Genomic DNA, 26496 nt, shown 5'->3' with positions numbered 1-26496 from the left:
AGCTTATCTCTCCACGCTTCAGGCTCTCTGCCTTTATTCCTGATGAAGGGCTATTGCCCGAAACGTCGATTTTGCTGCTCGTCGGATGCTGCCTGAATTGCTGTGCTCTTCCAGCACCACTGATCCAGAATCTGGTTTCCAGCATCTGCAGTCATTATTTTTACCTCTTAAAAGCCTGTGTTAGCCCAAGATTCTAGAGCAATGGCTGAATGTGTGTCTGGGTGTAGGTGTGGATTGTGTAGGTGTAGCTGGGTGTTGGATTGCATCTGGGCGTAGGTAGAGGTGTATGTAGATGTGTATAGGTGTGTTTGGCTGTAGGTGTAGGTGTGTACATATGTTTGGGTGTAGATGTGTCAGATTAAACACTGTTGAGGGTTGGTAAATGGTTAATGGAGCTGATGAAAAGGTCAGCATAGCTCCAGGAGAACCACAATGGACTTGTCAACAGGAGGCGTCTTGAGTTTATGAGAAGGGATTTATTGGCAGGCCCAGGTTTCAGCTGGGAATGTTGGACTTAGGGTGTCCTGAACCTCTGAACGAACTTCCCATTGCTCAGGAACATTAGTCCCTGAACACACTGCTATGGAATGGGGATATTTACTGCTCAGTTAAGACTTCAGCACGGAATTACTCACTGTGCAAATTCATTCCTAACACTAACCTCTACAAATCTGAGCTCATTCAAAACGTGCTGTCACTATCCTAATTCGGATCTAGTCCCAGTCACCCATTCCTCCCTGCCTTCACCATCCACACTCACTGACCTCCCCTGGCTCACTATCTGGCAGCACCTCCATTTTAAATGTCTCATCCTTGTGTCATTGGAATAAGATTGGAGGGAGAGATTATGGTCGTTATTGATCCCAATGCTGAGTTGAGTAGAGGCAGAGTTGAAAGGGACGGTGTTACATCTTTCTACAGCTTTCTACCATATAAGGAAGTTCAACAATGTTTGACCATGACTCTGCTTCCATCTTGCTCTACATGTTTTGGTTCCTTCCTCCTTTGTTTGGTTTTTATCACGTTTCCTTCTTTATCCCTACACGTTGCATTCTCATGGACCCGGTGGCAATTCACATCCCAACTGGACACAATCTTCCATTACCCCTCGTGAAGTCTGTTGCAGCATGAAATCTTTTGTTGTTTATCTGTTGTGATTTCATTGAATGGTGGTCAGACTTGTTGGGCTGAATGGCCTACCATCACTCCTACACTGAATGATCTTAATTGTTCCTGCCCCACACTCTTATCACAGCCTTTCTGCTTTGATCTTCCTGCCCCTTCCCCATTTCACCAGCCTAAAAACTCTTTAATTTCAATTTCTCTTTAATTCTGATTAACAATTATTGTCCTGAAATGATCATTCTGTTCCTCTCTCCCTAGAACTCTATCCAGTTGTTTTGCAAAATCTCAATTTAAATTTCCAACATCTGCAGCATTTTACTGCTCTATCAATTGCTTTCCTTTAATTCATTCATGGGATATAGGTGTCGCTGGCTGGGCCCAGCATTTATTGCCCATCCCTAGTTGCCCCTTGAGGAGGAGGTGGGGGTGAGTTGCCTTCTTGAACCTCTGCAATCTGTTTAGTGTGAGTACCCCCCCCCACTCTGTTAGGAGGGAGATCCAGGATTTTCACCCACAGTCACTGGAGGAACATTCAAATTTGATGTTCTTGCACTTGTCCTGATGATTGAGAGACAAAATATTTTCATACACACGTAGAATAAACGCCCAGGTGGGGATTCTCTGGTCAATAAACTCGATACAGAGAATAGCTTTCATCAGCTGTGATTGACTTGAGATCACGTGTCTGCCATACTTTTGGTTTAGTTCCTGATGCACAGATTGTGGAAAAGCTTTTATCTTTTCCTGACATTAATGATATTTTCTTTGGCATTCTGTTTTTTAAAATCCATCAACAAACCTTCAAACTCCACAGCCCCAGGCACTTTCATTGGTAAGATTTTATGTGTCAGAGGTCACAAGTGATGGAATTTCTTCAGTTGACACATTGCCAGTTTGGGTTGGAATCACGGATCTCAGAGCACTCTGATTTACCTGGGTCACACATGATGTGTTGACACGCATCATTTATGGTGTTTTATGATTGGTGTTTTATGATTGAACCTTCACCCTTTACAGTTAGAGATAGACCCTGGAAGGGTGACATCATGCGACCAAAGCAGATCGTTGAGATTGTTAGCAAACCAGGATCTAAAGCAAAGGAATTCCTTTTATTTTCACACACAATCCCCCCATTGTTTGGACATCAGGGAGTGACTGTTTTGGTGTAATTGCAATTCATGATCTGATTCTTTTAACTGAGGGAGCTCAGAGGCCGTGGGTGTTTCAGTAAGAAAATTTACCCTCTTCACTTAGAATTGTTCATGTGTAGGAAGAGCAAGCTTTAAACAAAGCATCTCAGAAATGTTACAGTGCCCAGGGAGGCCATTCGGCCCAGTGTGTCTGCACCAATTCTATTGCGCCAATCTCCTGCCTCCTCCCCACATCCTGCACACCACTTCCATCCAGTTACCCGAATGTACTCTCTTGAATGTCTCAATCGACCCTGCTTGCACCACATTTCCAGGCAGTGCATTCTCAACCCTCATTACGGGCTGAGTGAAAAAACTATTGCCTCACTTCATCTTTGAATCTTTTGCACATCACTTTAAGTCTAAGCCACTTGTTCTTTTTTCTTTAACAAACAGAAAATGGTTGTGCTTACCTATTAAATCTAGCCACAGTTGATTTTGAAAACCTCCATCAAACCTCCTGTCAGCCATTCCCCTTTTGTTTTCCACATTGGGCTTTACAGCACTAGGGGAAGCCATTCATTCCATTGAGCTGGTACTGGCTCCTGGAAAGGATTAATAAATGAAGTGCTCTTTTTCTTTTCCCATAGCCATGTGAACGTTTTTTTAATCAATGATTCAAGAGTTTATCTACTTTCCTTTTGGAAGTTACAATTGTGTCTGCTTCCAGTGGCACTGACAGACAGATCAAGAATGAGAGAGGGCACAGGTTTAAGTTCATTGACACTAGAAGCAATGGTGTGTTGAGGAGAAACATTTCCACGCTCTGGGTGGTTAGGATCTGGAATACATTGCCTGAACTTGTGGTGGTAAGAGGGTCAGTGAGGCTTATTGGATCCTTATCTGTAAAGAAGAAAATGGCAGGGTCATGGCAGAGAAAGAATAGGAGTGGCACACACAGTGAATTGCTGCAATAGAGGGTCAGCATGGTTATGATGGGCAAATGGCCTACTTCAGTGCTGTAAAAATTCTGTAAACAACACATTCCAGATCACAACAACTCGCTGTGTGAAAAAAATAATTCGCTTTATCTTCCCCCGCCAGTTCTTAGGTGAAATATTTTAAATTTGTATCATCCAGTCATTCCCTGGCAGTGTATTACAGACCCCCACCACCTTCTGGGTAAAAGAGGTTTTCCTCTAAATCTCCTGCCTTTCACTTTAAAATTATGCCTCTTTTTACTGACCCTTTGAGAACAGCTGTTTTCTATCCTCCCTCACAATCTGATACACATCAACTGGGTCCCTCTTCCGACTTCTCAGCTCTAAAGAAAACACCCTGGCTTAATGGCTGAACTGCTCCAATCCAGGCTACACCCTGGTGAATCCCCTCACCCTTCATCTACTGTCCTCCTGCAAACTGTTTCACCTCATTTAGTCTATCAAAGCAATTCATCATTTGGATAATAACCTCTCCTTTAAGGCGACCAGTCTCAGCCTCTCCAGAATCACCACAATAATTGCAGTCCCTCATCGTTGGTACCATTCCTGTAAATCCCCTCTGCAACCTCTCTCTATCGGAGTTTTAATTATGACTAATTCTGGGCAGCATACCTTCACAGCAAAGTATTTGTTTCTCCAGTGTATCGTTGTAATCCTGTTTTCTGGCAATTGATTCTAATCTGTCCCAGATCCTAAGAGCCTCCTGTTATGTCCTAGTGTCCACAAATGGGCACCCTAATCAGGATTTACTCATTCAGGAAGTATTGAAAGTTTTAAGTCAGTCACAGGATGAGATTCACATGGAACAAGATAGGAGCAAATAATAAATCACAACGATCACTCTGGTAGTTAGTTGGCGATTCCTGATGGCTGCTTTGCAGGAATGTTAATATTTGCACAATAAGACTGAAGTGTATTCAGCCCTGGAGGCAGGAATTGAAGCCGGCCACCTGGATTTATTCATTGAAGCTTTCAATTTGACCTAACCCTGTTTGTTTGCTCTGTTCTCTCTCCACTGCCTCCTTTGTTGTCTAGCTGTCTCCTTGAAGAATATCACTGTGGTCATGGTTGATTTGAACTTCTCTCCCTCGTTTCTCTTAAACTCCAAAGGTGTTCCCCACAGCCTGCAGCCGGTCCTGATTTTGTGTTAATGCTACTCTGTCAGTGTAAGTAGTGGATGGGTCAGAGGAATGAAACAACTCCTGTTGTCAGTGTAAACAGCTAATTGCAGCTGCCTAAGGACCTTGCCTTGTCAGGAATAGGTGGGGTTTTCAATCCAGTAAGTACCGATGCTGTTCAAAACGGTTAGCATGTTGAAGATATTTTAAAAGAAAAAGACAAGACTTACATTTATATGACACCCATCTCAACTTCCAGATGCTCCACAGAGCTTTATTGCCAAAATGTTACCACAATAATGTAAGAAATCAAACAAAAAAAATTGCACACAGCAAACGTCCACTGCAACAATATGATAATGGTGTTGACTGAGATTGAAATGCTGTTCAGGGCACACGGGGATTCTCCCTTCTTCCCTCTGAGGATAGCAGTGTGGGATTCTTTACTTTCACGTGGGAGCTGATAGTGCAGCACATCCTCCATTACTGCACTGGAAGTCTCTGGCTTGGGGTTTAAACCCTCAACCTTCTGACTCAAAGGTGAGAGGCTTTTTCTTAAATGGGAGTCGAATGTTACTGACAAGGCCAATATTTCTTGCTCATCCCTAATTGCCCCTTGACAAGGTGGTGGTGAGTCACCTTCTCCAAACTGCTGCAGTCCAGATGATGTAGGGACATCACAGTGCTTGTTGGGAGGGTATTCTGGGAATTTTACTCAGTAACAGTGAAACCTCATTAATACTTTTCCAAATTAAGATAGTGTCTGGCTTGGGGAGAACTTTCAGGGGGTGGTGTTCCCGAGCATTTGCTGCCCTTGTCCTTCCTATTTAAAGAAAATGGTGTGTTTGGAAAATACTGTTGGAGAAGTCTTGGTGAGTTCCTGCTGCTCTTCATGCAGAGGGTATACCATGCTGTTACTGTGTTGGTGGTGGATGGGGTACCATTCAAATGGGTAGCTTTGTCCTGGATGGTATCAAACCTCTTGAGTGTTGTTGGAGCCACAGACATCAGACAACGGGGAGTATTCCATCACACTGCTGACTTGTGCCTTGTAGATAGTGGACAGGATCTGGTGAGAGAGGTGGTGAGTTACACACCAGTGAATTTACAACTTCTGAACTGCTCTTGTAGACATTATCTTCATATGGCTGGTCGAGTTCAGGTTCTGGTCAATGGTAATCCCCAGGATGTTGCTGGGGAATTCAGTGATAGTCATGCTCCTGACTAATAAGGGGCGTTAGTTCAACGCTGTCTTGTTGTAGATGGCCATTGTCTGGAACTTGTGAATCGTGAATGTGACCTGGCACTTCCCAGCTCAGTCTAATTGAGGCTGCTAGCTCCTGAGCCATCACTGACACCAAGCAGCTCCTTTTAACTGGAACTTTTGGTGATGAGAAATGGCTGTGCTATAGGTTGACTGTGTGTGTTAAATGCAGGTATATGAGTGGCATAATATCATCTTACCTTTTCTTCGTCTTTCTTGCAAATTATTTTACTGAAATCCAAAGCTGTCCATGTTTACCCCATTCTTATCCTGGACATTATCAATGGGATTAGAATAAAGAACAAAGAAAATTTACAGCCCAGGAATGGAGCCTTTGGCCCTCCAAGCCTGAGCCGATCCAAATTTATTGTCTAAACCTGACGGTCAATTCCTAAGCATCTGTATCCCTCTACTCCCCACCTACTCTTGCAATTATCCAGATGCATCTTTTTTTTTTATATAGATATTTTTATTAGAAATTTAACATTTTTACAAGTTTACAAAAATAAACAAAACTCTCAGGTATAAACATTGATATACAATTAGCTCAAATATACAATAGCCAAAATTTGACAAAAAAAAACAAAACAACAAAAAAAAAACCGAAAAGAAAAAAAAACAAACAAACAAAACTCAACTATCTACTAATCTAACCTTCCAGATGCATCTTAAATGAATCTACCGTGTCTGCCTCTACCACCTCTGCTGGCAACGTTTTCCAAACGCCGACCACCCTCTGTGTGAAGTACTTGCCGTGTGTATTCCCCTTAAACTTTCCACCTCTCACCTTGAAAGCATGACCTCTCGTTATTGAATCCTTCACCCTGGGAAAAAGCTTGTCTCTATCCACCCTGCCTATACCCTCCATATTTTATAAACCTCAATCAGGTCCCCCCTCAATCTCCTTTTTTCTAATGAAAACAATCCTAACCTACTCAACCTCTCTTCATAGCTAGCACCTTCCATACCAGGCAACATCCTCGTAAACCTTCTCTGCACCCTCTCCAAAGCGTCCACATCCTTTTGGTAATGTGGCGACCAGAACTGTACACAGTATTCTAAATGAGGCCGAAGCAATGTCTTGTACAATGTTAACATGACTTGCCAGCTCTTATACTCAATAACCCGTCCAATGAAGGCAAGCATATGATATGCCTTCTTGACCACTCTATCCACCTGTACAGCAACCTTTAGGGTACAATGGACCTGTACTCCCAGATCTCTCTGCCCATCAACGTTTTCCAAGGCTCTTCCCAAGACTGGCTTATACATAATGGGCTGAAGGGCCTCTTTCTGTGCTGTAAATATGCTTTGTCTCTGTCCTCACCTCTCTGTCTTTTGAGCTCCTGCTATCTGTAATTGTGTGCACTTTCCTGTCTTAACTGGAAATCTACAAAGGCCTTGAAAAGGTAGCAATCAGCTTAAACACTGGATTGTCTATTGCACATGTGCTATCCACAGGATAGTGTACGAAAAACCCCAAGCCTGTGAACACCAGCATTTTGACTGACAGAGCAGGAGGTGCTGATGAGCACCATCAGTTCCAATATTCTCTCTTCCCCTTGAAATCACACACTGGTAATGAACAGCTGTGCCTCAGAGATTCCTGTCTCATTCCTGATCCCCTCCAGCAGTTGGGGTAGTTTGTAGTTTAGCCTTGATTGTGGTGTAACAGCCTCAAAAGGCAGAATAATCTCTTCCTGCTTCTAAATGCTTATCCTAAAATCCTTGGCTGAATTGGATGAGCTGTGACAAGTGGAAACACTCCAGGAATATACAGTATCACATCCAAAATATTACTTGCAAGTTCTTTTCTAAGCTACAAGGATTTACACTTGCTCTTGTTTAATTTTACTTTATACTCGGTAACCTTTCACTCTGTTACAAATCTGGCCAGCAAGGAGATTGGGGATTCCAATGTCACACATGACAGAAGCAGTTTTTGTTGTCTAAATCTAGTACACATTGCCTCCCAGTATAGTTTCATGTTTATAATCATGTTTAAGTTCATTCAAATAGTTTTTATTTATTCTTTCATGGGATGTGGGCACTGATGTCACGACCGTAATTGCCTTTGAATAGCATGACTTGCTTGGCAATTTCAGAGAACATTTCAGAATCAAAAACATTGCTGTGAGTCTGAAGTCACATGTAGGTCAGGTCGAATAAGGATGGTCAATTTCTTGCCTCAAAGGGCATGAGTGAATTTTACTCCAATTGATTATTATTACAATAGTCCCCTTTACTGAGATGAAAGCTTTCAATTTCAGGTGATTAATTACAGGCAGAGGGGCCAGCTGCAGGGTTAGGCCATTCAGCCCCTCCAACCTGCTGTGCTGTTCAATATAATCACGGCTGATCTGACTGTAACCTCAGATCGACATTCCCACCTGCCCATAAATTTCCATTGCTTTGCTCACTCAGCCAGTTCAAAGGACTCCAAGATCTGGAGTCACATGTAGGCCAGACAGAGTAAGGATGGCAGATTTTCTTCTCTAATAGATTCCAGGTAATTAGTGGGAGGTTTAGAGGGGGTGTGTGGCAGAATATTTTCACCCAGAAGCTCATGGGAATCTAACACTAATCTGTAAGGGTTTGAGAGGCAGAAACCCTCGTCACATTGAGGAAGTATTTAGATGTGCGCTTGCAATGCCAAGGCAAACAAGGCCATTGGCCAACTGCTAGGAAATGGGATTAGAATAGTGAGGTGGTTGTTTTAGACTGACACAGACTTAGTGGGCTGAAGGGCCTTTATCTGTGCTATAGACCTCCATGACTCCACTAGCTACCAAGCTGGGGTTTGAACCCTCATCTCTCGAGTATTAGTTTGATCCTTTGGGTTACTAGCCTAGTAATATTAGCATTATACCACTGGTTCCCCAGTCATATACATTATGTGACAGTGCCACATGTAAAGTATAGCTCAGTAATGGTTCAAGAATTCTGGGATTTACCCAAACATACTGATGGATATACTAACAGACAATAGCAAGCATCATCTCTCTCTCTCTCTCTCTCTCTCTCTGTTCCTACATGCTTGTGCCCTCTGAGGTGAGACAGAATGCACTATCGTTCCTGTCTGTCTGTCATCAGCCTCCAGCCACCCAAGTAAAAATTTCCACATGGCTTTACAGGACCCCTGGGAAGTCTCCAAGGAGACCATCAGTGATGTAAAACAGAGTAATCAATAGCTTAACTCACTCTGGGTCAGAACAACTCTATTGAGTTAGCCAGCAATGTCTGTAACACCCTGAGGCTAGTGGAGGGTGGGGATGGTTCAGATCCACTGGGAACGGATTGTTCTGCTGTTCCGACAGCGCAGTCCAGCTGGCTAATTGCAGGTATCCCTCCGAGTGATTTGCTCAGGTGTACAGTGGTTTGCAAATGCTCTGTGTCTAGTGGACTGAGACCCATTTCTTCAAGAGTGACCTTTGTCTTGTTTGTGCCATTGCTCCCAGGGGTGCAGAGGCAGATTGTGCACTGTTTGGAGAAGATTGCAGGAATCGTCCAAGAGCAATACTGTGAGCTCCTCCCTCGACCCGACGACAAGCAGAGGAGCTGCCACCCAGAGCCATGCCCAGCTCGGTCAGTATCCACCCACAGAGGGCAACACTTCCTGAAAACTGTGTTCTCTTGACTATTACTCCATTAAGCCCCATGCTGCTGTAAACTTGCTCCTAGACTGAAGTTATAAAATGCAATTTTTTTTTGTTGTCAGATCACTCCCTGGCCACACTTGCCCTATTTCAGTAACCTCCTCCAGTCGTAACAACTCTGAGATCTCCATCCTCCAACCAGTTTGATGTTTCCAGTGTAATTTCCTGCTCTGTTAACAGCTGTGCCTTAATCGACCTGGGTCCTGAGCTAAAGAGGATCCTCCCTGAAACTCACCATCCCTCCAAACCTGGCTTTCCTCCTTAGAGATGCTCTTTAAAAACCTACCTCTTTGACCATAACAGTATGGCCACCTGACCTAACAGCCTGGATTTGCATCCTCAAGAGAGGCAGTGGGAGTCGGGAAAGCTCCCAGTTTGCCTATCCTCAGGGGAAAGTCCCCACAGAGCTGGCGTTTTCACTGCTGGGAGGTGGGTGCTGCCTGATGTCAGGTCTGTCATTCCAGCAAAGTGCTTGGGGGCAGCCTCAGGAACTGGCCAATGTGAAGGTGGGCTGCCTTAGTTCCTGGGAACCTGAATCCAGTTACAACTGGAAAGCCCTGAGGCCCTCACTCCCTCTACCTCCACCTACCCACTAATACCTCATGCCAGGGTATGCCCTACCACATCCTCAATGTCCTTATAGCCTCATGCCCGGCTGGTACACTTCAATGCCAATCACTTACTATGAATGGTTTAGAAACAATGGATGCTTTAGTGAAAGTAAGATGCGTGAGAGAAACATCATTCATTCATGACAACCCCGTGACCTCAAAAAGTTTTCTCTTTTGCTACAGCTCCATTGAAATGTCAATTATCTTTAAAGTATCAGTCGGTGAAACTGCAAGAGCTTGGAACCTTGCATAAATAAACATTGGGAAATTGAAAGCAGAGATCTGAGAGCCAAAGCTGTCCACCAAAGTGTCAGGTACTTCAACAGAGTAAAGGATGTATGAGCTCTCAGCACTGTACTGGTTTCCTTAGACTCATTCAGAGGATCTTATAGCCCATTCCACTTGAGCGGTTTCTTTGTCCAATGTAGCCTCTCCAAGGCCCATAAACAAAATTGAGCAGAAAACTTCAGGAGATGCCCTCCCTTCCATCACATGGAGCTGGTTGGAGATAGCACTGTACAGAGCTTGGAGCATTCCTTCCTGGAATGACAATCAGCATTCCATTTATCACCCCGGGACCTCAATGTAAAGCATACCCAGGCCTGATGGAGGAAGGGTACCTCTGAGCCTGAGAAGGAGCAGCATGGCTGTGAAGAGGGCCGGTGAGGCATTAGACCCCAGCTTGAGGCCATTAGCATCGAGTGAGGGTGCTTGAAGGTAACACCAAGCCCTTGAACCTCCCCACGTTCCTGTACTCAGTGTCAGTCCAGATTCTGTACATGATTGAAGGGTGTGGGATTTAAACCCAGCACTGACTGACTCGATCGACAGAACCTCTACAGGAACAAGATTGGTGCTACTCACAAACAGTGTGCAGACTGTGCAGCTGTGTCTCGAGTCCGAGCTCCCCAGGGTGAAGTTCATTGAAATAATAGGAATCTTGACCCTCATTCTGGTCATAGCCTGTAAACAATAAGGAGCAAGTGTCAGCTGCTATCTAGGCAGGGTTTCTGTCGGCTGCCTCTCACCAGGGAAGTCTGTCTATGTTTACACAGATGGTGGGTTGGTGATTGGCAGGTGTGCTCCTCATCCTGCGGAGAATTGGGAACCATGAAGAGGACGGTGCTCTGTATCCAGAGTGTGGGGCTGGATGAGCAGCGGGCATTACAACCCTCCGACTGTCAACACCTGCCCAGGCCTGAGACCACCAGCCCCTGTAACAGGGAGATTCCCTGCCCTTCAGACTGGAGTACGGGCAACTGGTCAGAGGTGAGAGCATCGAGGGTTAAATGTCAGGGCAATTGCGCGAAGGCAGGAGGCTTTCTACATGCACAGAGATAATGATTGACAGCCAATAAGGTCAACAAGGAAATGTCTGTCTTGAGCTCCTTAAGTCTGGTTTCACTTAGCTCCATCTTGCTGACCTGACCCTTTAAGCTAAGACGTTGTAAATGTTGTGCTTGTGAAACTTTAGAAGCTCTTGTTGCCTTTTTCTTAAAGGGACAGTCTCACTGGATACCAGGTAAAAACAAGGACTGCAGATGCTGAAACTAGAGTGGTGCAGAAAAGCACAGCAGTTCAGGCAGCATCCGAGGAGCAGGAAAATCGACGTTTCGGGCAAAAGCCCTTCATCTATTCCTAATGAAGGGCTTTTGCCCGAAACATCGATTTTCCTGCTCCTCGGATGCTGCCTGAACTGCTGTGCTTTTCCAGCATCACTCTATTCACTGGATGCCATCCAGAAGCCATCAAACTATAATAAAGAACCTTGATGCTCTGTAGATTGTTTGATTGTATTTACCCATTCTCAGGATATGGGCATTGCTAGCAAGGCTGGCATTTATGGTCCCCATGACTTGTCCGGACTTGTCCTACCTGCCTATCTCCTTTTCCACCTATCCACTCCACCCTCTCCTCCCTGACCTATCACCTTCATCCCCTCCCCCACTCACCCATTGTACTCTATGCTACTTTCTCCCCACCCCCACCCTCCTCTAGCTTATCTCTCCCCGCTCCAGGCTCACTGCCTTTATTCCTGATGAAGGGCTTTTGCCCAAAACGTCGATTTCGAAGCTCCTTGGATGCTGCCTGAACTGCTGTGCTCTTCCAGCACCACTGATCCAGATTTATGGTACATTGTCTACTCAGTCAGTGGTGTTTGCAGTTTGCTGCAGTCCGTGAGGTGGAGGTGTTTGCACAGCACTGCGATGCCCCACAGCGAGCACTTGAGATTCAACCACCCTGGTGTGGGGCGAGAGGCCCCAATCCAGTAAGGATATCAGATGCAGTTCCCGAAAGGGACGCTGCTAACCCAGTTAGGTTTTTAATGATAATCTGACACTGCCATGGCCATTTTTACCAATAACAACACTGTATTGCCAGCTGTGTATAACTGAACTCTGATGTTCAAATTACTTTTGGTAGGATTGGAGCCAGTCTCCTCAGTGCTGTATGGTCTAGGGTGTGATTACTGGAGCAGGAACAGAATCCCTATACTGCTCCAGCCCTTTCAGAAAGCCTGGAAATGTGTTATAACTTTAGCTGATTCTAATTTCAGGTGAAACCTATTACAGGTGTCCTCAACTTATAAATGTCCAACTTCTGAATGCTTGTACTTAGAAACACAATTCCATACAGGGTATAATTTTAAAGACTCTACCTATGAACATTTCTTGTACTTACAGACAGCCACTTTACATTGTCCTGTATTGTGTTCCGACTTGCGTAGAAATTGACTTGCAAATGGACTCAAGGACAGAACCCATTCACAACCCAGGGAGTGCTTATATTTGGGAAATATAGTTCAGAGCACTGCTCCTTCATCAGGCTCTAAAAGCTAATGCTTCCAAATAAATCTGTTGGACTATAACCTGGTGTTGTGTAATTTTTAACTTCGTACACCCCAGTCCAACACCAGCTCCTCCACATCTTGGGAAGTATAGAACTGTCAGATTATCAGAAGACGTTCATTGTAATTCTGGGACACGTGACCTCACTGCAAGTTAGTAATGCCCTCACTGCTGGTGGGGAAAAGATTTACAATATCACCTCCTATTGGTTGACTAAAAGGGTTACAGAAATTGCTGGAGAAACTCAGCAGGTCTGATAGCATCTGTCAGTCACCCGAGACTCGAAATGTTCAACTCTGTTTCACTCTGCACAGATGCTGCTAGACTTGCTGAGTCTCACCAACATTGTTACAAACTCTATTCACCAAATGATTGGTGTTGAATGTAGGCTTGAAGGAAGTAGAATAATAGAATAATTTACTGCACGGGGGAGGCCATTCAGCCCACCGTGATCCTTTGAAATGGCTCATTCTATTGTTCTGTCAGGTGTCTGAGCACTTTGGTATCTTTGTTTACAGAGATTTACAGATTTCCACACAAATGACAAACAAGAATATTGTTGTGCAATCACTCTCAGTGAATCCTTTGAACTTGGTTGTTTTGCTTCCAGAACTTTGTCTTCCTTAGCTTTTCCTTCTGTGAATTTAACTGTAAAATGATGACCGTTGCTGAAGGATTTATGTCTCAGTTTTAACATTTGTTTTTTTTTCCCCAGTGCTCTGTGACCTGTGGGGAGGGATTGAGGAGGCGCAGTGTCCTGTGTCTAAACAATACCAACATGACGTGCAGCTTTCAGATGAAGCCAGCTACCAAAAGCCAGTGCCAGCTGAAGCCTTGCCCCCCGCACAGAACGGGTTTCACACCCCACGATTGGTCGGGCAGTGGGGCATCCAGTAAAGAACTCTACAATGAAGTGGCTTTCAATGTGAACTTTGGCCCCAGCAGGTCAGGTCAGGAAGACAATTCAAACCAAATTATTAACATCGCCAATCCTCATCTGTCTGATCTCGATACACCCGTGCCACTCCCATCAGAAGATAACAAGATAAATAACCATATCCTTGAAGATGATTTCACTGTCCACAGCAGCCAGGCTGAGAATTCTGAAAAAACCAATGTCTTTGTAGATGACTTCTATTATGATTATAACTTCATAAACTTCCATGAAGACCTTAACTATGATCCAGAAGACAGGCTCGAAGAGGAAGAGTGGACAGGTGAGGACATTAAACATGACAAAGAGCATCTGGAGATAAATAATATATCAAACAATGTTTGGGAGAGAATACCTGATGAAAGCCATGATATTACTGTCGATGATACAGGGTCAGAGGGGTTGGAGAATGTTGTGTCAACACCCACAACAAATGGAAAGCCAGGCAGTCAAGACGAAATAGAAACAGTACCTAATCCAATTGTAACTTCTGCTTCAGGAGCAAACACAGCAGATGTTGAGTTGAGTGAACTTCCGACAGAGTACCTCAGAGTGACAGATAGTAGTCCAATTACATTGTATGACATAAACAGTGAAGATGATGAGGAAGAATTGTATGAGGAAGATGAATTGCTGCCCATTCGAAACGCAACAAAGCATGGTGTTAAGGAAATTTTATCTCCAGGTTTTCCAACAACCAATGATGCGATGAGCATTGATCACATGATCAGAACCCACAGTCCTCATCATGACAGCCCCCCATCAATTGCAATGGCTACCTCATCACCAAATAATGATGTAAACATTCCCAATGCTTCCAAGACCTGGCAGCAAGACTATCCTGAAGACAAGCAGAATATTACTGACCACAACATGAGTCATCGTCTTTCCAGTACAACTGAGCTGGGGGATCAATTTGATATCAAAGCGGCAGGTTATACACATCCTTCAGACAGGAAAGAACAAGGAAAAGGTCGAGAATCAAAGGGGCCCATAGGTAATATGAAAGGAAATCCATTGGAGGGAGAAGAGACAGTTGAGAAAGATGAGCAGGAGATTGTAAATGAGAAAGCCCACTTCCCCAGCAGCACATGGGGCATTAGCCATTATCCAGGTGATGTGGTCCATGTGGATGACAGTCAATATCTACAGCATGACATCAATGATCAAAACATGGATGTTATTAATAAAAACCTTCACTCCTGGGAAAGCCTTGGTGGTTTCACCTCTGTCACTGAAACATTAACTACAACACCGTCATTCTTCGTTGATCCAAATGACGTTCCCATTTCAGAACTATTACGTCAGTCGGTTCACCAAAAACAAACTGAAGCTAACTCACCAGGATGGCATCATGTGGGCAGTTCTTCAGGGTCACCAGGAAAGGTGATGAAACCAGGCGATTCTGAGTATGATCACACCCCAGCAAATGTGCATCCCCACCGTCATTCTATCCCAACACAAGCTCTGCCTCTGTTGACTCCAGTATTAGCTACATCATCCCCAGTGTTCTCAGAAACAACAGGTGTGTCAACAACTCCAGTGGCTTTGCCAGGTCAGCCAAATCTGGATCATCCACTAAAAACTCAGAGTACGAGTGACAGAACCCAATCACACTATTTGCCGCCAATTGAGATCACCCAATCTGGTCGTTCATTTGTTCACACAGTGACACCACAGTCTAGGCTGTCAACAAAATCATCATTGACACCAGCAAGTCTACATCAACAGGGGACACAACTGGGGAAAACTCCATCATCAAGATCTATAGCAGGGAGCTCCACACGAACTACTACCTCTTCAGGTAAAGGTATCTCCAGACCTAAGCTGTCAGCAGCTACATCACCAAGCCCTACCTCACCTTTAGGTACATCACTGATATTAGCAAAGAAGACTCAACAATCAGTCACTGCTCTACCTGTGGCCATTCCTCAAGCTTCCATCTCTGTCCCATCTGTGATAGTTTCAACAACTACTCATTCCAAAGTAAACTCAAAGGAAGAAACTCTGGTGGATTTGACAACTCTGGTGAATTCTGAGAACAGAACTGATGAAGACAATGTGGAAGTTGGTGAAATTGATCAAGGGGTTGCTGAGTCAGATTACAGCAATGGCTCCCTTCCAGCCACCGTGGCAACCCCTGAAATCCATCCCTCGACAGTCTCCAGCCATAAACCTTTCTCAAAGAATACAACGGAAATTCATGCAACTTCAACAATCTCACTGATAGAAACAGCCACCAATCCAATCTCTGGAGTAAATACAGAATCCACTGCTTACTGGGTGGTTGGAAACTGGAGTGAGGCAAGTATCAGAGTTGATCCACAAGTCAACAATATCCAAAATGTTCTTTTGATTGAAGGAGTGAACATAGAACAAAGGAGCCGAGGAGGTCATTCAACTCTTTGAGACCACTCTACTGTTCAATTGGATTATGATTAGCTCAATCCAGCTACCCTTGCTCCATTTCCCTCAATATAACACGTGTTTTGTTAATGTAAATTGGCTGTAATGTGATTGATGAATTGTAGACATGGTTTCTAAAGCCTGAACTTTAAAGCGTGTATTGGCTATAATGCAATTCCAGTCCCACCAGTTAAACTGGTGCTGGTGTTACACGAATTTCTTATAACACAGGATTGCACAAGAATGGAACTGTCGCGTTATAGCAGAACCGACTGTACCCATGTCAAGCAAAATAAGGATATTGGTCTTAGATTTAAAATTATTAATTAACCGTCTGTATCTAGTGCTTTCTATGGGAGACACTTGTTTAAAGAAGTTTTTTTTCTAATTTCACCCTAACTTTAGTTAGAGTTTTCTCTAACTTCCCTCAATGGCCTGTTTTTAAAATTTGTTCTTGAGATCTGGCCGTCACTGGCCAGAATGCCCATCCTAAATTGTCCCGCCCTGGAAGAAATAGTGGTGAGCTGCCTGCTCAATTTGCTCTAGTCCTTGGGTTTAGGAACATCCACAATGTTATTAGGGAGGGAGCTCCAGAATTCTGACCCAGCGACAGTGAAGGAACGGCGATGTATTTCCAATGTCATGTGACTCAGAGGAGAACTTACAGGTGGTGACATTATGTCCTGTTGCTCTACCTCACTGGTGCAAAACTAACTATTGTCTTTCAAATCCTAGAAGTCTCAATCTAATCACTCCTTCATTTACTAATTTCCAGGCTCAGTTTCATGAACACTGTCTTCGTCTCTTCTATAAACCATGGGTGGCACGGTGGCACAGTGGTTAGCACTGTTGCCTCACAGCGCCAGAGACCCGGGTTCAATTCCCGCCTCAGGCGACTGACTGTGTGGAGTTTGCACATTCTCCCCGTGTCTGTGTGGGTTTCCTCCGGGTGCTCCGGTTTCCTCCCACAGTCCAAAAATGTGCAGGTCAGGTGAATTGGCTGGACTAAATTGCCCGTAGTGTTAGGTGCAGGGGTAAATGTAGAGGAATGGGTCTGGGTAGGTTGCGCTTCGGTGAGTCGGTGTGGACTTGTTGGGCCGAAGGGCCTGTTTCCACACTGTAAGTAATCTAATCTAAAACACGCTGTTTATTTCATTCACATTTAAATAACACCCTTCCATTCTCTTTGTCCTCCATTTCTGAACTGTAGTAGTTTCAAATCTGCCCACCATTGTGTCAGTTTTGTCTCCTTAAACTACCCTGAGTACGGATAGCTCAAGGGGTAGGCAATGAAACTGAGGTTCAGACCATGGTATGGGCCAGGGCTTTCTATAGTCTGACTATCATGGTCCAACCAACGTCCGCCTCCACTCCAAACGTATGGATCTGTCAGTGGTTCATGCAAAGTTTTGGAAAGACGGAGATGGGTTCTCATAGCCAACTAAATAAAACAAAATGTGCCTTCACACCTATGAACACTGGGTTGTTTGTTGGCCTGAAACAATTCTTTTTTTTGTCTTAACAAACAAGATTGATGACTCTTGTTAGCCTTCCTTTAAATGGGGATTTCTGGAGGAGGGAGTTCAGGATGAGGAGCCAAAATATTAATGGAGAGCCGGCTCATTAAAAATTAAATTTGGAAACAACGTTTCTGCTGTAAGGATAGTGGAAGGTTGTAAGTTACTTTTTGAAATGGTGTTTGATGTCTGGTCAATTAACACATTTAAAACTAAGATCAATAGATTTTGTTAATCAAAGGGATTCAAACAGTGGGTTTAAGGAGTTCAGCCACAGATCAGTAATGATCTAATTGAATGATTGTACAAACTGGAAGAACTGAAGGGCCTCCTCCTGTTCCTATGCTCATTTTTTTTTGGAAAAACTGAGTTTTCTCTCTGTCTCAACACAAGCATGTGATTTCACTGGTTTACTGCTTCAGCAAGTTCCCAGCAACATCATGAACTTTCTTTTCTGATTGGTTGAGAGTTTCCAGTATCTCAAATATTTTTTGGTAAATACTTACTGGTCCTTCCAGCGATTTGAGAATGTGTTTTCTGAAGGTGCTTTTGGAACAGCCTGAGCTAGCAGCAAAATCTTTAAATCATTGATCTCTGCAAACTCTTCAAACTTGTAAAATAAACTCAGTGGCAGAAGGACTGGGGAAATAAAGCCGAGCCCATAAGGAGCAGTAGTTTAAGCCCACGGGCTGGTGTGTGGTAATGTGAATAGAGTCCAGTAACTTGTTTGCTCTGTTGTGCAGTGCTCGACTACGTGTGGATTGGGAGCAATATGGAGGACAGTACATTGCAGTACAGGCTCCAACAATGACTGCAACACGACCAAGAGGCCAGTTCCAGCTCGAAGATGTTACATCCGACCCTGCTCGGCATGGCGTGTGGGCAACTGGAGCAAAGTAAGTCTCTCATTTCCCTCCAGTGCCTCCAATCTCCTGCAGAGTGGAACATGATATCATTCATGTGATGGACCTACCAACATCCTTTGAAATAATCCAGCATCACAACTCCATTAGGGCAAACTGCTTGCTGCTTTACTGGAGCAGCTGGTTTTCAAAATGCTGTAGGACTGTGGGTCCAAACATATTAAATTTTGGTATATCGTACTGCAGTATAGCTGAATAAAGATACAATTTGGCAAAACCTTTTGCACTTGTAAGTACAAATCACAGGAATTCCAATTCTTCAGAAAAAATACAGTTATGCCACATGAGTACCAATTGGTTGATGAGTGGCCACTGATTGCATGAATCATTGCTGTATGAAAGTAGTAATTAGTGATGATTGACAGTTCACTGCCAGGCATGTTTAAACATTAGCCAGGCAAGTTGCCTCTGATTAGTCAGCTAATTTGTTATGTTGAAACAGGCACAGTGTGTGCATGTATTCTTTCTGTCTGCAAGAACACAGTGCTGCATATTAATATAAGTATTTTAAAATTCATGCAAGTGTGACACCTTAAAATCCCAATCAATGATCCGAAAATGATTGTATGTACTTTTTTGCACACTCAGAATTATCCATCAAGCATTGTCCAATTGCAGAATCACCTGTAATATTGGAGCCTGTTTCAAGCTTCAGTTGTTTGGATATAGGGAATATTCTGTTTGCTGCACACAGCTGAAGGGATGTGCTGGAAAAGCACAGCCAGTCAGGCAGCATCCAAGGAGCAGGAAAATCGATGTTTCAGGCATAAATCCTTCATCAGGATTCCTGAAGGGCTAAGCCTGAAACATCAATTCTCCTGCTTCTCGGATGCTGCCTGACCAGCTGTACCTTTCCAGCATTACACTCTCAACTCTGATCTCCAGCAACTGCAGTCCTCACTTTCTCCTGAAGGGATGTGCTGTTTGATATAATCTGCCAGCCTTTGGGATATAAAACCTATATACCTGGCATCACACTGCCACCCAGACCCAGCATGCATTGTTTGAGCAACTGTAATTCAGTAAGGGTGTCACAAGATGCTGAATCCAGTGAAGCTTCTCCCTTAAAAACATGAGATTGTATCAAGTTAAGTCATTGTCTCTGAATTTGCAGAATGCAAATTTAAATCTGATCCTTCTCAAGGAAAAATGACTTTGCAGCTGCTGTTGCTTTGATATAAATTGTCAGATATGCAACATTCCAGCCTTCTAGCTCCCTGTACTGCACTTCACTGGCTTTGTTTTCCAATCTGAAAGTATACTTCAGCATTTTTTAAAACTTAAATCAATCTTCAAACATTATTTTGGTTTGAGATAATTCTAATCAAAATAAATTACTTGTCTTTTTTACGTGATTAATGCCCTATTTATAACGTCATCCTGATTAAGGGTGAGGAATTGGACAATTTGAACAAAGCTGTTGTCTGGTTGGTCTTCAATTAGTTTTCCAGATATCTACCACCATGATATTGGAGTCTTTTATAGACGGCTACTGTTGCTTCCACCCTGTGAGTTTGCCACCAACAGGGAGTTTTACCAGATCTGGTAATACTTAAGATTATCTCTCATAATATAAAAAAAAGGGTGTGGATATTGTTGTATTTAATCCCACCAAGATTTATTTCAACTATTGTGTGCTAACATTACATTTTTAAGACACATGTGGTTTAATATAAAGGGCTATTATGATAGAACAGCAGTACACTTCAGGTAATATGCTTTGAGATAACCATGATATCATGAGTATGTCTCTTAAGGTAAACTGGCATATTGGCAGTGAAACTTAACACATAAACAAAGACCCTCTGTGATACACCATACAATTCTCCATCACACTGTAACACCCTCCATTACACTGTAACACTGTACAATGTAACACCCTCCATTAGACTAGGTCAACCTACATTACATGATAGCATCCTCCATTATACTGTAACAACTTCCACTACATGATGTATCTACCATTACACCGTGATTACACCGTAATGCCTTCTGCAGCATTGTAAGACCCTCCATGACAATGTCACAATCTTCACTGCACTTATATTATTCCTGACTGAACAGGACAATCCTCCATGCACTGTAAGCACCTTAGCTCCCTGCTGTATTGTAACACACATTGTAGAGAGAAGATTTGTATTCCCATGCATATAAAAGGTAAGTGATATCTTTAAGATCATTAAAGGGTTCAATGGGAAGAAATTATTTTATTTTGGTCACGGGGATGTAAGTGGGTAGAGTCTAGGAAAGAAGTGCATCACCTTAAAGTTAGAAAGGCTATTTTAGGGTAGTAAAAACAATGACTGCAGATGCTGGAAACCAGATTCTGGATCAGTGGTGCTGGAAGAGCACAGCAATTCAGGCAGCATCCAATGAGCAGCAAAATCGACGTTTCGGGCAAAAGCCCTTCATCAGGAAGCAGTATCCCATTCAGTAGGCATGGAAATGTGAAACTGTTTCACCCCCAGCAAGATGTTGAGGCTACTGGTCAGTTAAACTTTAAGGGATTAGGTTTATGAACCAAGTGGAAGTGAGGTTCAGATCATTTTGACCTTCCACAATACTGCACTCTCACCACCTTACCTTCCCTAGGGTTTCATAAGATTTCACAGATAATTTCTAGCAATCTGTGCTTGTTTACCTCGGATTGTAAGCTGAGGAGATGACAGCTGTCTCTGGCAGGGCATTCTGTTTCTCACTACCAAATGGAAAGGTTAATGAGCTGTCAGGTTTGCCCGCATCAGCTCCTCACCTGTCCCTCAGGAGCAGCTGTAACTCACACTCATCAAACTTGTTCCTGATCCCTCGGCTGTCCAGCTTCATCCTTGTTATGAATTCAGGTCCTTGAATATTCTAATCATGCTCAAGTTATTTTGTGAGTTTTAAAAGTCTGTGGTCTTTTTACCACCTTCATCTCCAGACTCTTGCAGAGGTTCAGAAAGATGGAGGTTACCACTTTGGTCCAAAATAAGGAGGCTTTCCTTTCCTCAGAGAGTTCTAGAAGCTCAATCATTGAGTCTGTTTGAGGGAGAGAGTGATCAATTTCTGATTCCCATTGGTGTACAGGATTATGGGATGGGGTGAGTAAAAGACATTGAAGTGTTTGATCAGCTATGATCATATTTAATAGCAGCACAGGCTCGATGGGCTGATTGGCTTGCTCCAGTTCCTGTGTTTCGATGTAGGAGACTTCCAGAACCTCGCTCAAGTAGTTAGTCTTCATCTTCAAGTCTCCATTGTCCATTTGACCAACATCCTAACCCCTGCCCTCATCCTTCACGAGAGGCAGATGGAGGGGAGCTTATTTTTATTCACATGTGGATTGTGGGTGTTGCTGACTGGGCCAGCGTTTATTGCTCTGTCCTTAGTTGCCCCTTGAGAAGGTGGGGGTGAACTGCCTTCTTGAAGCACTGCAGTCCATGTGCGGCAGGTAGACCCACAATGCTGCTAAGGAGAGAGTTCCAGGATTCTGACCCAGCGACAGTGAAGGAACAGCGATATATTTCCAAGTCAGGGTGGTTAGTGGCTCAGAGGGGAACTTGCAGGAGTTGGTGTTCTCACGGCTGTACTGGCCTGGTCCTGGGTGGTAGAGGTGGTGGGTTTGGAAGTTGCTGTCAAAGCGTTGTGAGCTGCCTTTGTGTATCAATGCTGCTGAGAGTAAATGTTTCATTTGGATTTGGTGCTACTTTTACAAGATTTAGAGGAATGGTGTTAGGGATGAGAAACTTTGGTTATCAAGATAGATTAAATAATTTGGGACTGTTCTCCTTTCTGAGAAGAAAGCTAAGAGGAGAGCTGATGGTGGTTTCCAGTTGGCTGGACAGGAGGAGATAGGGAGAAGCTAGTCCCACTCATTAAAGAGAAGTGAAGGAGAGTACATAGATTTAACGTGATGTGCAAATGAAGCAAGGGTGATGTGAGGAAACGATTTCTCACATTGTGGGTAGTTTGGGTCTGGGATTACACTGCCTGAAAATGTAATGGATGCAGGCTGAATTGGGGCATTTAAAAGGGCATTGAATGATTTTTTTGGATTGAAATAGTTTACAGGGACATGGGGAAAAGGCAGGAGAATTGGCACGAGAGAATAGAACTGGGGTAGGCACAATGAGCTGAATGACTTCCTTCAGCACCCTAACAGTTCTGTGATTCTGTGATTACATCTGGTTGCATGTGATCTTTTCTCTATCTATAATCTGGAGATTTCAGTTCGAGGAAGAAAGCTAAACTGCTGAATGCTATTCAACATTGAACAAATATCCAAAAGTACAGCAGATGCTAGAAAACAGAAATTTCTGGAAAAGCTCACAGGTCTAGCAACATCTGAGGAGAGAAAGCAGAGTTTAAACGTTTAACATACCATTGAACATTTCACCATCAGGATAGTTCAATCGCAGACACCCTCCCTCCAACCATTTGTTCCTTTTCCTTTACTCCTTCGGTTCTCTGTCCTAATAGCAGTGCAGGCTGTTAGTTGCTCTCTAATGACGCAGTCTGCAGCACTAGAGGATGCTGGAATTATCTGTTTTCTCCTAGTTTTCTAACTGTACTCTGGAATGATACATAGTCCTTTATTTAGCCCCTTCCTGACTGAGCAGAGTACAACTTCAAACTCTTGCAATGAACCAAATTTCTTCCCAATTATTCCTATTCGGATCCTGTAAGTGAAGACAGTTTTACTATGAAAGAACAAAATGTGTCAGCACAGGCTTGAAGGTTCGAAGGGCCTGTTCCTCCGCTGTATTATCCTTTATTCTTTGATTATGTAAAATTGCAATGGATCAAACTCCATCCCAGTCACTTGTATTGAATTTTTGATCTAAGCATTTAGATAAAGGTAAACACTAATCTTCATCCTTCAAGCACAAGCTATTCCCTAACTATTCATTCAAAACATTTAATGTAGTAAATTTTGTCAACTTCCGCCAAATCTAATTATAGTTGTTTGAAAAGTTACAATGTCTTGTTTTCTAATTTCAATGGAACACCCAGATTAATAATGGCATGGATGTGTGAACGAGAGCTGAATATTGGCTGCTCCTATTCCAGTGACAGAGATCCTGATCCAAGAAGGCTCTTTCCCAGGGGATTCATTATCTGTCTGTTTGGATTTATATCTTATAATTTTTGGCACAATGTTGGTTGTGGTGAATTGTAGTATTCTGCAGTTGCTGCTCACAGCTTGCTCCAAAAGGAAGTTTTATTTATTTTGATCACATCACACATTTCCCTAACTAGTTTTAGTCATTGTCCTATTGTGTACCATTCCCAGGACAGGGGAGTTCTGTAATAAATCACTAGTTACTCTTCAGGTGGAGAATTGTGTCTAATTTTGGACATTGCTGTGAGGAAGGGTGTGACGGCCTTGGAGAGAGCGCGGAGGAGTTTAATCCGGAACAGTATGAGGGACCTTGGATCTTTGATTATGTGGAGAGGTTGCGATTATTCATCTTGCAGCAGAGAAGGTGAAGGAGAGATTTAATAGAAATGTTCGAAATCATGTGAAGTTTCACTTGTGTGAGCAGATTCCTCTGGCACAGGGATCGGTAACTGAAAGACACAGGTTTAAGGTGATTTGTTATAGAGCAGAAAGCAAGATGAAAATTTACCCAGTGTGATGTAATAATTAATAATGCATTTCTTGAGAGAGTGGTTGAAGCAGATATAATGGTAATTTAAGGGCATTGGAAATATATTTATATGCAAATACATGATATATGGGATGTCAGTTTGCGAGGTAAGTGTATGGTGCAGAGTAAAGCTAAGAGCACGGGTTCAATCCCTGCCATGACTGCATTAACTCATGGAGACCCTGCCTGCCCCTGTTTGTGCAGTAGTTCCCTCACTCCTTGTGTTAGTTCCATTTGTCTCTGTCTAATGGAGGGAGACGCCTGTGGTCCTTTGTGGCTCCTTACCTATCTATCTTATTCCTATAATTAGACTTGCAGGGCTGTGGGGAAAGTGCAAGGAATGGAAATATATAAGATGCTGAGGGGGGAATGAATTGTTCCTTTTTTGGGAGAATCCAGAACTAGGGGTCAGTGCTTCCAAACAACGGGTCACCCATTTAGAACAGAGCTGAGGAGACATTTTTCTCTGAGAGTCTTGAGTCTTCGGAACTCTCATCCTCGAAAGGTGGCAGAAGCAGAGTCTTTGCCTAATTTTAAGGCAGAGACAGATAGATCCTTGATAAGCAAAGGGGATGTAAGGATATAGGGGATAGGCCGGAACTAATCACATCTGCTCTGACCTTAGAGAATGATGGAGCAGGCTCAAAGAACCAAGTGGGCTACTCCTGCTCCTGATCTGTATGTATGTATAGGTCAGTGGGACCCATTGGACAGCTCTTTCAAAGAGCCAGCACAGGTATGATAGGCCAAATGGCCTCCCCTTCACACTGCACACTTTTGATACACTGATACTTCACGCTATTGGTCTGCTTCAAACTCATTCACTCTGAACGTGGCATTGACGGTGATGTTTTGCGAGTCCTTTTCTGATCTCCATGTTGACAGGTTGTTAATTACATCCCTCAGTGCTCCAGGAACTGTGGAGGTGGTGTGAAGAACCGTGAAGTCCAGTGCATTGACATCAGGGAGAGAAGACATTTGAGACCTTTCCACTGCCAATCTGTCCTCAACAAGCCCCCAACCAGCCTCGCCTGCAATTCCAAGCCTTGTATGGACTGGTACATCTCAGCCTGGGGAGAAGTAAGTCAACAGCAAGCCAGCACTAAGAAAAGAAAGAATTACATTTCAGTAGCACCTTTTGCAACCACACAATGTTCCAAAACATATAACAGTCAATTAAATAGCTTTTGAAATGTAATGCAGGCCACACAGTAGGTACCTTCCAGCAGCAAAATGATAATGGTAATAATAATAAATACTATCTGACAGTTTTGTTTAATGATGTTAGGAAGATGGGTAACATACAGCAAACTTTGTTTTAATCAGCACCTTATGAATTGGCACTCTTGATAAACCAGCAGAAAAAAAACCTCAAATATTGTGATCCATGGCAATGTTAGAGTACTTATGCTGTAAATAAAGTATAACAGTGAAGTGTATACACTCTGCATTACATTTCTATTACTATGTGTTTTTACATTGATTTTTGGAGGTGTGTTGATGAGTTTACATCGATTTTTTGAGGGATGTTGATGTCTTGAAGTTTCGCTTGCTCAGGGTTTACTGCAGTTATACGTGCTCTCAATAATCCAGAATATTCGATCAGTCAGCACACTCTTGGTGACGTAGGGACTGGGTAATAAAACAGTAACTGTAGCTGGAATGCAGATCTGCCGAGATAGAAATTAATGGTGGAGAAGGTTCAAAGGGCAGACTGACCTTCTCCCATTCCTGATGTTCCTGTGACCCAGGAAGTATTTATAAAGCAAAGGTTTGCAATTTGATATTAAAATGGCAGCATCTAAGGGATTGTTTGGAATGTCTGGAGGTTGCATTGAGATGCAGGAGGAGAGATTCCCTGAGGGTAGAGTTCAGGAACAGGTTTGAGGATAATGTAAAAATGAAAACAGCACACTTTGCTTGTGTGTGTTATTTTGGTTCAAATGCCTTTGTGGATTTTTTTATAGTGCTCCAAAGCCTGTGATGGAGGACAGCAAGAGAGACTTGTCATGTGCCCAGGACATGGCCGCTGTGATGAAACGATACGGCTGAACAGTACCAGGATGTGCAATGTCCACCCCTGTACCAAATGGATGAAGGGCTCGTGGGGACGGGTGAGTTCAGGAGCTCACACAGGCTGACGTAGAAATAACCCCCCTCCTCAGGATCCCTGTAAATACTGATCCACTGCTCCTCCCCAGGATCCCTGTAAATACTGATCCACTGCCCCTCCCCAGGATCCCTGTAAATACCGACACACTCCCCCCAGAGACCCCCTGTAAATACTGACACACTCCCCCAGAGACCCCTGTCAATACTGTCACACTCCCCC

The 26496-nt window shown here is 43.4% G+C and overlaps 1 protein-coding gene across 2 annotated transcripts in view; it reads left to right on the top strand.

The window, feature by feature from the left end:
* LOC122540889 (A disintegrin and metalloproteinase with thrombospondin motifs 7-like) overlaps positions 1 to 26496 on the top strand; it is a 184685-nt gene that overhangs the window by 115190 nt on the left and 42999 nt on the right. For both annotated transcript variants that reach the window (XM_043677125.1, XM_043677127.1), the window contains 6 exons: positions 9097 to 9223; positions 10961 to 11174; positions 13470 to 15992; positions 18355 to 18507; positions 25071 to 25244; positions 26132 to 26278. In XM_043677125.1, the coding sequence (XP_043533060.1) occupies positions 9097 to 9223; positions 10961 to 11174; positions 13470 to 15992; positions 18355 to 18507; positions 25071 to 25244; positions 26132 to 26278 (3338 nt within the window). The remainder of the gene's footprint in view (positions 1 to 9096; positions 9224 to 10960; positions 11175 to 13469; positions 15993 to 18354; positions 18508 to 25070; positions 25245 to 26131; positions 26279 to 26496) is intronic.

This window comes from Chiloscyllium plagiosum, chromosome 36 (genome assembly GCF_004010195.1).
Source record: "Chiloscyllium plagiosum isolate BGI_BamShark_2017 chromosome 36, ASM401019v2, whole genome shotgun sequence".
NCBI classification, from domain to species: domain Eukaryota; kingdom Metazoa; phylum Chordata; class Chondrichthyes; order Orectolobiformes; family Hemiscylliidae; genus Chiloscyllium; species Chiloscyllium plagiosum.
Note: the sequence above shows the minus strand (reverse complement) of the source record. Positions and strands in the feature narration are given on the sequence as shown.